Source organism: Coffea arabica, chromosome 4e (assembly GCF_036785885.1).
Source record: "Coffea arabica cultivar ET-39 chromosome 4e, Coffea Arabica ET-39 HiFi, whole genome shotgun sequence".
NCBI lineage: Eukaryota > Viridiplantae > Streptophyta > Magnoliopsida > Gentianales > Rubiaceae > Coffea > Coffea arabica.
Genome location: NC_092317.1, coordinates 39996059 through 40011403, shown reverse-complemented (window position 1 = coordinate 40011403; position 15345 = coordinate 39996059). Strand labels below are relative to the sequence as shown.

Sequence of the window (15345 nt, the reverse complement as noted above, 5' to 3'; positions counted from 1 at the left end):
GGCGTCAGGGCTAAAAAACTAGTATATATATAAGAGAGGAAAGCTGATTCATTGCATGGTACATAATTTAACCGGCAGGATTAGTGTTGAAGACTTTTTTTTTGTTGGTGTTTGTTAGTATATTGTGGGGGTGGTAGTCAGGTAGGTGTGTGCTGAAGGGAAAAGATTGATTGGCTGACGATTTTGAACGTTTGGTAGCAAGCACATGCAGCAAGAAATGTGCCGCTACAAGTAATTTGTAATACAAAAGTGATACAACGTTCCACAATTAGGGCCATATATACAACTCAGGTTCAAAAAGTTGGAGCACTTTATTCTTTATAGACATATTAGATAATCCATCCTAAAAGTTGAATTTCTGATGGTAAGCGATGGCCAAGTTTTTGCCGTTAAGTATGAATGGAGGGCATTACATATTTTAAGCTGAACGAAAGAGAGGTATGGTAGTATCAAATATATTTGCTGTAAACCTAAACTTAGTGGGTTTAGTGCATGTCAGCATGGACAGGGGCAGGACCAGGAACGCAAGGCATTGAAATTCAAACAGTTTATTGACCCGTAAAAATTATTGTGTTGAGGGTCAATAATTATTCAATCATGGAATTAATTATAATCAACCTATGTTTTTAAATTCGGATCGGTCTGACCGATCGAACCAGTAACCGGCCAACCATCCAGTCCGAATCTCTTTAATAAACCGCTAATCCAAGACTCTGTCAAACTTGGTCAAAGTTGGGTTTGACCAAAAACCGTTAAAACCGGTTAAAATCGATTTTTTTCTCAAATTTTCCATTCTAATTTTTTTTTTAAATAACAACCACCACCAAATAACAAAGTAGAATCCAGTCAATAAGAAAGCATTGTGTTTTTGTCAGAATCTCATGCAACATCCTTTATACTAAATTGAGGGAATTTTTCTTAAAAAAGGTAGTATAACTTAAAATATCCAAACTTAAAAAAAGAAAAGAAAAGAAGAAACCGGACTCATTGCCATTGTGATGGCTTCTTCTTCTTCTTCCCTTTTTTCCAACTCCTTTGATCTGTGAATAGCACCAAGAATTACTGTCTAACAAAGTTAGAAATCTAGATTAGGAGAAAATTTTCATTCTCTAAATTCACTAAACCCCATTTCATGCAACTAAGTTTTCAAAGATTTGAAATCAAATTGGAGGAAAACAAAAAAGGAAAAGAGCAAAGAAGGGAAGAGAACAGATAAGAGGGAAAAAGGAAAATAATGAAGAAAAGGAAAGTTTGCATATGTGTTTGATGTGTTTAGTTTGTGTGGGATAAAAGAAAAGGAGAGAATTACTGGCCTTATGGTGGAGAGACAAGAAGGAACAAAGAAGAAGAAACAAAAACAAGATGAGAAGGAAAGGAAGAGGCGGCTGACAAAAATGAAGCATTTGGTTTAGCATTTATTAGATTTAGATGCCCCCAAAATTTTTTATAATTTTATTTTGACTCCATATTGTTTTAGTAAAGTATAAAATTAACCTATTACGTTTTTTAAATTACACTTTTCACCTATAGCTTTAAAATTTTTTAAGTGGAATCCTTTTGGGTTAAATCTAAACTCATCAAATATGTATGTAAAGTTATAAACCACCAATTTCAGGGGAGTTTTTATATATTATATTGATTATATATTATTTATATATATTTATGGCGTCATCTAATTTAACCCTCAGGCTAATCGATTGAACCCATCGACTCCTGACCCCTGACCTCTACCGAGTCACTACCTCATCCAAGTTTTAAAATATAGCAATCAACCCGTGACATCATAAACACTTAACAAATAATAGTAATAATTATCAAATATTTCAAATATGCACATACTTGTAGAAATTTCTCTCTAATGCTAAAAATAATCGCTTTAATCCTCATACTAATCTTCTCAGTGTAGCTTGTTTTAGAGACCAAAATTACTTTTTCTATATACAAGTATATATTTACTACATTCCTGGTTTGTTACATTTGAAAGTTTCAAAAATTGTTATGAATTGTAATTTATAAGATTGGTACTACATTCCTGGCTGCTGCCCCTTTTGTAATTAATCCTTGTTTTATCAAGTGTTAATATTTATAAAGCTAATATCGTTTGTTGAAAAAAAAAAGATAGGTATGAAAGAAAATAAAAGGCAATGACAAAGAAAATTAAAGTACATTAAAGAGTTCAAAAAATTACAATATATACTCCATGTTATACGTGTTGGACAAGATTTAAGATGTAAATATAACAGAGAGAGAGGATTGGAATTAGATCGCAAATGGGATTGTCTAATTAGTAGAGATAAAAAAGCATTGGTAATTGATAAAGATTTAAATTGCTATGTCATATAATTAAATTAGTTAACCAATTTTAAAAATGTTTAGGCTTTATTGTAGTTGCTCAATGAACTGGTCGGTTCAGTGAAAACCGTTGTTCTGTGGTATGTCAATATGAAGTGCTTTACGGGATTTTTACAGAGATATAGGGATACATTTTTCATATAATTAGTTCAGTTCACGTTTATTTCATTTTAAAACCCCAATAATAACAATTTGAAATCTAAGTGGCTATATTGATCAAAATTTTAAACATTAAGAACAAAAAATGAAAATTTAAAATTTTTGACAAAAACCAATTTGATTTTGAGTGTCACTTAATATGATTTTTCATTGGTTTTTCTACAATTTCCTAAAATCAAAAGATTTCAAAGACTACGTTTGTTTGAGTCAAAAAATTAGGAATTAATTTGACACAGGCACATTATGGACCAAAATAGTATTTCAACCATTGTAAAACTAATTATGGACAAACGCTTCTCAAAAATTTCTTGTTTTAACAAGACAGTAATATATCTGTTAGTATGTGCCACAAATACATATCCTACTTTTTTTAGTAGTTGTACTTTTAAAAGTGCGGCTTAGCTCAAAAGTTGAAATCCATTCTGTTTCTTTTTTTGGTGAGTGAGAGATCTTGAACCAAAACCTCTTATTTCCAATTAATTCCATTTTATCACGCAATCCAACCCTTCCCCAATCCATCATGCTTAATGCGTCAATGTTATGTACTTATAATTTAAATAACATTGACTTTATAACAAAATCAACTCTATATTCCCAATGATTGTACAATTTATCCACATGAAAACTCATATACCAGTGTTTCTGCTCCATCATCTTTTTTAGTGCAATATTTTTTTTATTTTGTTTTTGGTGCAATATTAAATGACCTCAACATGTAAATCAGACTTTGCTAGTGTACTTTTTTTTTTTTTTTTTGTCAGCAACGATAGATTTGTATAACCTACTCTATCCTAATCTAGGGGGGAGGGAGCCTAAGGAGGCTGTGGTAGGGGACTAGTGGGTATACAGACCCAACTAGATCAAGGAAATGTTATGACACAAGTTTTAGATTTTTTTTTGCTGCAGGTGAGGGTTCAGGTGAGGTTTGAATCCTCACCTACAACCCAAAGAGGAACTTAAACCCCTTCCTGGTGGCCACCGAGCCATTGGCCCAGTGGTTGACTTTGCTAGTGTACTTATTCTGGGAGTCCCGAGAATAAGTACACTAGAAACCAGAAAGGGCAAAGCAAAGTCTGACTTACATGTTGTGCAATAGTGATTCCCAACTGTATATAATGTTTTAATCACAGGTTGTAATTCATGTTTTAATCATAGGTTGTAATTCATTATCAATTATTTGTATGATCTTGGAATATAAATGTGAGACTAATTATTGTTCCTACAGAACTGGAACATCTCAATTTTGTCAAAATTACATGTGATCGGGTCTTAATTTATCAATTTTTTTTTTTTTTGGGTTCGTGGCCCAACCATACAAGAAATTTATCATTAATGACTGTCGTTGCAATGTTTTAAAACTCAACCCAGACCGGACAATCAAGATTGGTTAATCGTTGACAAGCTAGCATTCCTATAGGAAAAGCCCTAAAACCCAGCGGCGGTTAAAAACTACCAATTTAGATTAAATTGGCAAAATAGTCCGGTTCAAAGCTTAAACCATTGCAGAACAATGGTTTTCACTGAACCGACAAGTTCATTGAGCAACTACAATAAAGCCTAATCGCTTTTGAAAATTGGTTAACTAATTTCATTATATGACATAGCAATTTAAATCTTATCAATTACCACTGCATATTTATCTCTACTAATTAGACAATCCCATTTGCGATCTAATTCCAATCCTCTCTCTCTCTCTCTCTATTATATTTACATCTTAAATCTTGTCCAACACGTATAACATGGAGTATATATTGTAATTTTTTAACTCTTTATTTTCTTTCATACCTATCTTATAAATTACAATTCATAATAATTTTTGAAACTTCAAAATGTAACACACCAAAAATGTAGTAAATAATACTTTTATATAGAAAAAGTAATTTTGCTGTCTAAAACAAGCAATATTGAGAAGATTGGTATGAGGATTAAAGCGATTATTTTTGGCATTAGAGCAAAATTTCTACAAGTATGTGCATATTTGAAATATTTGATAATTATTAATATTATTTGTTAAGTGTTTATGATGTCACGGGTTGATTATGATTAATTCAAGGATTGAATAATTATTGACCTTCAACACAATAATTTTTACAGGTCAATAAACTGTTTGAATTACAAAGCCTTGAGTTCCTGGCCCTGCCCTTGTCCATGCTGACATGCAGTTACCCTCTAGGTTTAGGTTTACAGCAAATATATTTGATACTACCTCCCTTTCGTTCAGCTAAAAATATGCAATTCCCATTCATATTTAATGGCCAAAAAGTTGGCCATCGCTTACCATCAAGATACAACTTATAGGATGGGTTATCTAATAAGTCTATATAAAAATAAGGGATAATTTGACAAACCTCCCTGAGGTTTCTGACAATTTTACTGAGCTCTCTTGAAATTTAAAAAATTACACATACCTCCCTTGTTATTTAAAATGACAATACTACCCTTAAATATTTTAATGAAATTCCCTTGTTTGGTATGCTTATATTTAAAATGACTTTTAAAATTATTTTTTCATTCTTTTTCCTTCTTATTCCTTTTTATTTTAAATTTTTTGCCAACAAAATTATATAATTACCACTATTATTTCTAGTTTCTATTGTAACCAAATGTCGAACAATTGATTTTTTTTGATAAGTTAAATTTATTCGTAATCTAATGTTTTTTGCTAATCTTTGTTTTCTATTTTTTGGTATCAAAATTAACAATAAATCAAAAAGAAATTGCCCAAAATCACTACTCGAAAAATTCATAAATTTTGAATCAATTATTTCAACGTTTTATTTTCTATCTTATAAATCTAAATCCATAATAAAATATTACCGAAAGTATCGTATCATAGTGATAAAATTATTATTATAATTGTTTATCAAATACTAGATATGAACATGAAATATTCGGCACCTTTTTCTTATAATTACACAAGATAATCTTACAATTCTATAGGAAAGTAAATTAAAACTCATTACACAAGGATAGTTTTTGGGTATTCATTTAAAAATTTGACCAAGTCAATATTATTTTAAGATTTTGTTACTAAAACTATCAAATTAAGGAAGGTATGCGTAATTTTTCAAATTTCAAGGGAACTCAGTGAAATTGTTAGAAACCTCATGGGAGGTTTTTCTGAAATTATCCCTAGAAATAAATTACTCCAACTTTTGAATGTGGGCTATATATATGGCCCTAATTGTGGAACGTTTTATTACTTTGCAGTACAAATTACTTGTCGTGGCGCATCTACTGCTGCATGTGCTTGCTAGTTGCTACCAAACGTTCAAAATCATCAGCCAATCAATCTTTTCCCTTCAGCACACGCCTACCTGACTAAAAATCTACCACCCCACAATATACCGACGAACACCAAAAAAAAAAAAAAAAAAAAAAAAAAGCTACCAATCCACAATATGCCAACAAACACTAAAAATCTACCACCCCACAATATACCAACAAACACAAAAAAAAAAAAAAAAGTCTTCCAACACCAATACTGCCGTTTAAATTAGGTACCATGCAATGAATCAGCTTTCCTCTCTTATATATATATTGTGGTCTCCAGAAAATCTCAAACCAAGCCAAAAATATTCTCCCAAAAGTCAACATGTCCACCTTAACCCTCATTTTCATCAGCTCCCTCTTGGCCTTTCTTCTCTACTCTATACTCAAAAAATCAGGTAATCCCTCAAAGACACTTCCACCGGGTCCAAAACCATGGCCAATTGTAGGAAACCTCCCACATTTGGGCACAAAACCACACCATTCACTTGCAGCCATGGCCAAGACTTATGGTCCACTGATGCACCTCAGGCTTGGTTTTGTGCATGTGGTGGTGGCAGCCTCGGCCTCTGTTGCTGCACAGTTCTTGAAAACCCACGACGCCAATTTCTCCAGCCGGCCACCAAACTCTGGTGCCAAACATATTGCTTATAACTATCAAGACCTTGTTTTTGCACCTTATGGACCTCGATGGAGGTTGCTAAGGAAAATTTGTTCCATCCACCTTTTCTCTGCCAAGGCTTTGGATGACTTCCACCTCGTCCGACAGGTGAAAATCTAGTCGTAAATATTTCTACAAATTAGTACGGACGAACTAACAGAAATAGTTTATTCTTGATGATACATCTATTTTGTATTAGTGTGTTTGTCTATATATAGATATCTATATATAATCTTTTATATTGTTATAACCATATTTGGGCTATAGGTGAGATCATAGGCTGATACAGAATTAATATCAGATGAACTGTACAGCTTAAAATGAAAATGTTATTTGATCAAAATCTCTTCTAAAACTCTTCACTTTCTGAATTTTTAGTTCTTGATTATGGACACAATTGATTAGATTCGTATGTATCTTGATTTTCCTTACGATATATTCTAGTGTTTCTTGTCATTTTCATGACGTCTATACAGCTCACCCAAACAAAACCCGTGGAACGACTAGTGAAAAAGTTGGCTTATGTGTGTGTGATTTAATTATCAATGTACTAGCAATAGTACACTTAAAAGGATAGCACTTTTCTACCGTAGGTCGGAGAAGATGGAAAGGTCAGTGGAGAGGCTATGTATGTGGTTTCCGGACTTTTTAGAAACTGTGGAGATTAGTCTGTTTTTTGTGATTGACAATCTATTATCTTAGTAAACCGCTGACTTGGCTAAGTGTCCACCAAGAAGGATATTAAGTCCCTGGAGTGTAGGTGGGGATTCAAATCCCATCTGTAGTAAAAGAAAAATTCAAGAGTTGTATAAAACACTCATTTGATCTAGTAAAATCTGTGTACCTGCTAGATAAGTTATACAATAATAGTCTTTTTTCTCTGGAAAAAAAAAATCTATTATCTTAGTAATTTTATGTACATGAATATAATAAAAAGAAAGATATCCATAAAAAGAAAAAAAAAGTTGAGTCCCATTCTTACTACTCTAAAATTTCCAGCCATACAACAAACTACAGAAAATTGGGAACAGGGTATGTAAAATGTGCTTGTTTCTTTTGTAAAAATTGGTAATTTGTATCCGGAGAACAAAGGCAAATAGAAAGCCCATTTTTCTTAAGATTAATCTTTTATCCATTAGTCATGTTTACATTAACGGGTTTAGATATATATTGCATATATAATAAAAAATGTAATAATTTTTGTGCTTTGTGCATCTAACCTACTAATACAAAAACTTTTAAAATAAGGAAAATAATATTAGCACTCCTCAAAAAAATTTCAGGCGCGCCTTTTCTTCTTTTACATTGAATGAAATTCAAGAAGTGCCTGAAATTTTTGAGGAGTGCTAATATGTTATTTTCCAAAAATATATTTTAGATTTTTTAACGGTGAATTACTTTTACAGGAAGAGGTGGGAACTCTCACACGCGCTCTGTTAGCTAGTGCAGGGAAGACTCCAGTAAATTTGGGGCAGTTATTGAACGTGTGCACAACGAATGCGCTAGGGCGAGTGATGCTAGGGAGGAGAGTTTTCGGTGATGGAAGCGGCGGCGGAGATCCGAAAGCCGACGAGTTCAAATCAATGGTGGTTGAGCTCATGGTGCTGGCTGGTGTTTTTAACCTGGGTGATTTTATCCCAATTCTTGATTGGCTAGATTTGCAAGGCGTTGCTGAGAAGATGAAGAAACGCCACGCGCGTTTCGACGCGTTCTTGAACACAATCCTTGAAGAGCATAAGATCAACGGCTCTAGTGGAATGGAAAAACACGTGGACTTGTTAAGTACGTTGATCTCGCTTAAAGACAATGTCGATGGCGAGGGAGGCACCCTATCGGATACAGAAATCAAAGCTTTGCTTTTGGTATGCTCTCCTCTTACTACTACTAGCACAACTAATTTCCTATTTTTAATTTTTTTTACAGGTGTCCATATTATACCCAATTTATTAATTAGATGTGAATCTAACATATATTGCCCCTGTCACATTCAAATACATTTTCTACTTAATTTTATACTTTTAACAGTCTCAACCCCTGTCACTTTTGCGTAGTGCACCCGTCTGATCCGGTAGTGGTTCTGTCTCAATCGGTCCCCCGTAAGTTCAGTTGAGCCTTCCCCTAGTTAGAGTAGGAGTAGGAGTAGAAATAGGGATGACAATTGACAAAAAAAAAAAAAAAAAACCATTGGTCACCGTTACACTATTCCTTAAACAATTTAAACGTATGAGATAAGTTTAAATTGTTTTTGGGTTTTAGCTTGCAGTATCACGTGTTTTTTGGGTTTATCTAACTGATGCCTAATGTTAAAATATATTTCAGTTATTATATTTTTTAAAATGTAAGCTTAATTAGAAAAAATAAATAAACATAAAGGAGGGTAGGTTAAATAGAAAAAGCACATAAATATAAGAAAGATAATAATTATTAGTATATGTATATATATATATAGCGGATTCGGTGAATTTGAGCATGTTAACTAGGGTTTTAAGTGAGAGATCTCAAATTTAAACCTTTCTACTTATATTAAATAAAAGTAATTTTAAAAAAACGATGCATCAAGTAATAAGTGTGAGGAGAAATATATCAAGTTTTAGGGAAGTCTTTTGTTTTGAAAAATATTTAAGAGTAGACTATTAATAACTAATTTTATTGACACTTTACTTTTTCTTTTTAATGACGCTTTATTTGTTTATGCGGTTTTGCAAGCATTACAAAAGTGATGAAGTATCATTAACAATAATTTGAATGTCATTAATGATGCCCCTCAGATACAAAATGTACACCTCTACTTTTTCCGTACGTGGCTGGACCAAAAGTGTAATTATAGGTTGCACCCTCATTATTTACTTTGCTTTTTGTTTTTGCTCTTTTTTTCAATTCAAGAGAGATTCTAAACTTTAAAAAGACAAGAAAAAAGGATAGCTAAGAGTTAAATTAGAAATCTCGTAATTAGTAATTAATAATTAAACCAAAAAAGTTTCTTATGCTTCATTTATTTTGTTGTAGGATTTGTTTACAGCTGGGACAGACACATCATCAAGCACTGTGGAATGGGCCATTGCAGAACTTATTCGCAATCCGAAATTGTTGGCCCAAGCCCAACAAGAGCTTGATGCAGTTATCGGATCAAATCGGCTCGTAACAGACGCTGATCTCCCCAAGTTAACATTTATCCAAGCCATTGTCAAGGAGGCCTTTAGACTTCACCCGTCTACTCCACTGTCTCTGCCAAGAATGGCGACTGAGAATTGCGAAATCAATGGATACTTCATTCCTAAAGGTTCAACACTTTTGGTTAACGTTTGGGCCATAGCTCGGGATCCAGATATATGGGCTGATCCACTAGAGTTTAGACCTGAAAGATTTTTACCAGGAGGCGAAAAGCCCAATGTTGATATTAAGGGAAATGATTTTGAAGTCATACCATTTGGTGCTGGGCGTCGAATTTGTGCTGGAATGAGTTTGGGCGTTCGTATGGTTCAGTTATTGACTGCAACTTTAATCCATGCATTCGATTGGGATTTGCCCAATGGACAAGGTGCAGAGAAACTCAATATGGAGGAAGCTTATGGGCTCACTTTACAACGGGCTTCACCATTAATGGTTCATCCAAAGCCCAGACTTGCCCCATATATACTGAATTTGAATAACTCATAAGGCCAGAAAGCCTGCAAAATAAGATATTGGGCCTTGGGTGGACTTAGGTGTTGTCTTAATTATCCTTAGTAATTTCTTGTTTTATTATTTTAATAAGAACCTTTGAAGTCTATAAAATATGTGATACATGTTCCATCATCAAAGGGCAATCATTGGCTTTTGTTCCGGTGGCCATGGAAAGATCCCTATAGCCCAATCCTGAAGGAGGTCAAAGTTAGTATCCCGTTTACTAGCAGGAAAAATCTTTGATGGTGTAATGTTTCACCCGTTTGGTCTAAAGGTGAACTCTCAAACTCTAGCTTCAAATGGTACAACTAGATTTTTGATTCACGCATTATAGAAGAGTGAGTGAGTATTGCTGTCATTTTGTAAAAATAGAAAAAAAATAAAAAGGGAAAGAGTTCAATTATTAAAGGGCACATGGTTATTCACCTTTGTTAAATTAATTTGACTTATTTATCATGTCCACATCATGTCCATTGCAAGCTACTAAAACTTGTTGACATTCCTTAGAGAAATCCTCCCAGGAAAAAGGAAGAAAGAAAAGCTATAGAGAGTAAGATGGTCAACTAGATTAATCCACCGGCACTAGCTTTTTTTTTTTGGTTAGATAGGAGGGCTTTAGACCCATTACAAGGTAACTAATCTAGGCCACTACATCATATGCTAACCACTTCCTCAACTCCTCAGGTGGGGACACAATCTTCAGAACTCCCGGCTCCAAACTCAAGCTTCTCTTGGTTAACCAATCTGCACACAGATTACCTTCCCTCCACTGGTGTATCACCTCACATTCCCATCGTCGCTCCTTTAACCCTCTAATTTGGTTGATCTGCGCCAAGAGCGGGCTCTCATTTGGATCCCCGTCAATAAGCTTTAAACTAACTTTAGAATCCGTTTCAATGACTACTTTATTATACCCCTTGTCCCAGACTGTCTTCAAAACTGTAATAATAGCATCTTGTGGCTGATTAGTGTCCGACGGATCTTTCATGATTACCTTCAAGTGTGAGAACCCAAAAAATTTTCACATTTTCTCAGCATTATTTTATTTCTTTGCCTACATTTTATACTTTCCTTGGAAATATTAAAATTTCTATGCATTTTTACAAGAAAGTACAGTTTTAAATTCATTTTCCTAGTAGGAGTTAGTGTACGTTAATTTGAAGTGCATTATAGACGTGGGACCCGCTAGTGCGATATAAGTTTGGTGACTAAGTGATTTTTGTGCTAAGTGTTATTATTTTACAAGGTGCTAGGAGATAATTAGAGGTTAGCTAGATAGATGAACCATTGGAAGAAAGAAGATAAGCTTGAACCATTAAAAGTGCCAAGTGTCGCGACACGATTGGAAGTTGGACTTGCCTAATTTTCTTTACCTTTACTAAAACCTTAATTTTGACCAATTTTTGTTTCATTCTTTCCCTTCTTGGCCGAGCTTCTTGAAGAGAAAAACCAAGGGAGAAAACTTCATTTGCCAACTTCAATTTGCTTCAATCTTGAGTTCTAACCAAGTAAGTTGCAAAATACACCATCAAAGTTGCTAGATAAGGAGGATTAAAGTTTCTAGTGGAGGGATTTGTGAAAGGAAAACCCTAAGTTATCATCTTTCTTGAGGTGTTAAGGTACTTTGCTTACAAACTTCCTCTTTGTTCATGCTAATGTCAAATTAGTGGTTTGTGGTGGTTAAATATGTTATTGTATGGAAGATTTTATGGTTTGAGGTAGAGTTAGATAAATTTCTATTTTTTTTGAGAATTTTTCTGTTTTTATATGATAGTTATTGGTTGGCCATGAATGATGGCTTGATATGGTGTAAAATGAAGCTTTTATATGTTAGTTGTGGTTGTTTGTGGAAAATTTCAGTTTTGTGCGGAAATTCCAGTTTTAGGGTTCCAATTTGCCCTATTTTTCCTGATCTTTTTTTGACCATGTTATAGGCCGAATCAGGCTTAGGTTAAAACATGAAAGTTGTAACAAATGATGTTAACTAGCTTCCTACAAAATTTCAGCTCAATCGGAGTAACGTAGCCTGTGAAAAGATCGAAATACCCTGACTGCCCTAGGTGAATCCAGTGATCAGTTTTGAATATTTCACTAATTTGGTCGTGCCTTTTCACCATGATATGTACTGACCTAGTATTTAGCCAAAACATGAAAGTTGTAGTACTATGTCTTAGCTATCCAACGCCCCTGAGAACGCCTTAATCGAACTTTGGTAGCTTGAGTTATGGCCATTTGAATGTAGTGTAATTAACTAGCCTCCGGTTCTGTAAATTGGGAATATGACTTGGATACACTAGAAACTGGACTAAGTGGTCTTCATCAAAATTGTAGCCCTCTGTCTTAGCTTTGAAACAGTATATATTGCACCTCAATCTGATAAGCGTAGCCTCGGTTGTGTCCGTTACGCAAAACAACGTCAAATCTGTCTTTTGTTTCTTGACTCAACCTTCATTTCCGCACATGTTCCTAGCTTAATTTTGTACTTGTATGACTTGGAGCCTATGGAATGGCTATTGAAATGATATGATTTTGTGTGTGACTTTGGGATTGATTGAGGAAAAGAATGAAGCCATAAATGGCTGGAAAATAGGTAAATACAAAGGGCGTGCTGCCCAAATTTACGCTCGAGAACTAGGTCGATTTACTTGCGACTTGAGTAAGGCTTGAGAGCGAAGACCACGTGAACCATCTGGGTATTTAAAGTTAGAATTTGGCCGAAACTTGTACCCTTGAAAAAATAAACTTTTCGACTAATAGAAATACGTTTTCTTTGTCATTTCGACTCAAATGGAGATTTTAAAGTTTTACGAGTGAGCATAAGTTTTACAAATATTTTACTTATGTCCTTTGGTTCCAATGTACTATTTTCACTACCAAAACCATATTTATACTTTGTACTAGTACGTATTCGAATTTTCTTTGAATCACTTAAATCTTTGATGGTTGAAACATAATGTGTTCTTTTGATTATATTAGGGTTCCTTGGTGATTGAGGGTGTTATCCGAAAGGATACTTTGGACGTTATTTTGCGTAAATAGGTGAGTGTTCCTTGTTTGTTATATTCTCCTTGACTTCATGGCTTGCTATTATTGTTGGATAATGTGCTAAGTGCCCTTAATGATTGCCAAAACGAGTTTTCCAGGCAAGTGTGTACTTTATCGCACTCGACCTAAACGAATGTGAAATTTTCAATGATTGAATGATTGAAACGTTACTTGTGCATGAATGTAAGCCTTATGGCTGAACTGGGCCCTGCCCTTCGTTACCGATCGACTCGAGCCAGAAGCGGACTCGGTCGGGCGATATGGTGACCCTGGGTGAATGTTTGGTATACTCGAATATTACTTTGTAGTCTGGTGGAGCCTGGCCAACGTCCAGGAGGGGGTGACTGAAATGAATGAACGAATGTCAATGCAAATGAGGGGTTTTACTTACAAAAATGCATTTTCAAATGATTGGAGGAATAAGGGAATGAAAGGAGAATGAATGAACGAATGAATGAATGGCTCCCTGTGAGCACGTATCCTTTTAATGAATGTGTTATTATCGCTTTCCATTGTAAATGTTTCTTGAATTATTGGTTATCTATGGTTAATACATTGGCTTTATTGTTTGATTATGTGTTCGGAACCTTACTGAGTTTTTAACTCATCCCTTTAGTTGTTTTCCTTAACAGGGGAAGGCGAGCCAAAACAGGAGCTTTGTGTAGACTAGCTTAGTCTAGATCTCTGAATTTTGTAATGGTTCTCGCCTTAGTGCTTGGCACGGGCTGGATTTATGACGAATTGAGAACCTTTGTATATTTGATATTTGTACTTCCTTTTGAGATAGAAATGTATATAAGTTTCGCTTTAAGTTTTGGATTGTTGCTATATTTATTCCTGTGATTTTATTCCGGTTTGAATTGAGGACTGAAGTGAACGACTGAGTCCCGGGAGAGTTGGGCAGGCGGTCCGCCAAACCCTTTGGTTCGCCTTAGGGGGAGGTGCGGCTGTCACATCAAGACAATAGCTAAATAATAAGCAGGCGGTATAACTTAAGAAGTTATTTTGCTGGAAAGAATTGTACAATAAAACCTCCATAAAATGATACTGGATAAATTAATAATCTCTATTAAATAATAATATTTTTTGTTTCAACTTGGACTAACGAGCTAAATTAATAATTTCAATAAAATAATAAGATAATAATTTTTTTGAAAACTTTATATAGTCATTTTGGTCCCATTCATATAATAAATTGATAATTCACTAAAATTACATATTATATTTTTTCTAAAATATGAGTTTATTGTTGTTTGTTTTTGCTTAAAACTTAAATCTAACTGAATTTCATCAAAAATCAATCATGACTGATCACAAATGCGTAAAGCATTATGTGAGTGAATATAATAGAAAACATCCCACATGCATATCGACATTTATCTTTTTTTTTTATATCAATCATTTAGTATTCCTATATTTTTTTGAAATCTTGATAACAACAAAATGATATCAATTACACATAATTGAAGATATTAATAGAATTAAATTATACTTACAAATCAAGTAGAGATGGATTGGTTTATATTCCTTAGATAGAATTTTAAGTACACTCAATAAATTAATAAATTATTAATTTATTGATTAATTAAGACCTCTTTAAATTAATAGAATTTGTATGGTCTCAAGGGTATTAATTTATAGAGATTTTACTATAGTTTTGGTTCCTAATATTTGGTCAACATGTCAAATTGATTCTTAATATTTCAATCAAAACAAATATTGCTCAAATTTAGGATAATTGATGAAAATTTATTAATTCTAACGGTCAAAATCAATTTGTCGTTAGGCAATAATTTTGACTTTACATTTTTTACCCCCATTATTTGGATTTTGAATCACTATAGTTACAAGTAATGATTATTGAGGGTTTTAGAATAACATGACATACGGATTAGATTGAAATTACTTTATATCTATATTAAAAATTCTAACTAAACTTCATTTTTTCATTCTATTCATTTCATTTATTTATGCCATTAGTTTTTCATGTCTTTCTTCTCTTTTGGATATATAGTTGGTCCTAGCCATTCTACATGTATTTATTACTTGTCACTACGAGTAATTGATTGATCATGAGTTCTATTATGTTTTACTTATATTGGTTATTAAACACCCAAATAAATATTCCTTTAAAATGTGATCAATATATATTATATATTAATTAAGTTGATAATATAAAAAAATTTTATTTATTT

General features: G+C 33.5%; 1 protein-coding gene across 1 annotated transcript; it reads left to right on the top strand.

Annotated features, from left to right (window-relative positions):
* Positions 1-6068: 6068 nt before the first annotated feature.
* On the top strand, positions 6069-10242 carry LOC113741665 (flavonoid 3'-monooxygenase-like). The gene is made up of 3 exons (XM_027269249.2): positions 6069-6550; positions 7849-8304; positions 9449-10242. Exons 1-3 carry the CDS (start codon positions 6107-6109, stop codon positions 10097-10099), a joined length of 1551 nt encoding a protein of 516 aa, XP_027125050.2. The 5' UTR covers positions 6069-6106; the 3' UTR covers positions 10100-10242.
* Positions 10243-15345: the final 5103 nt, after the last annotated feature.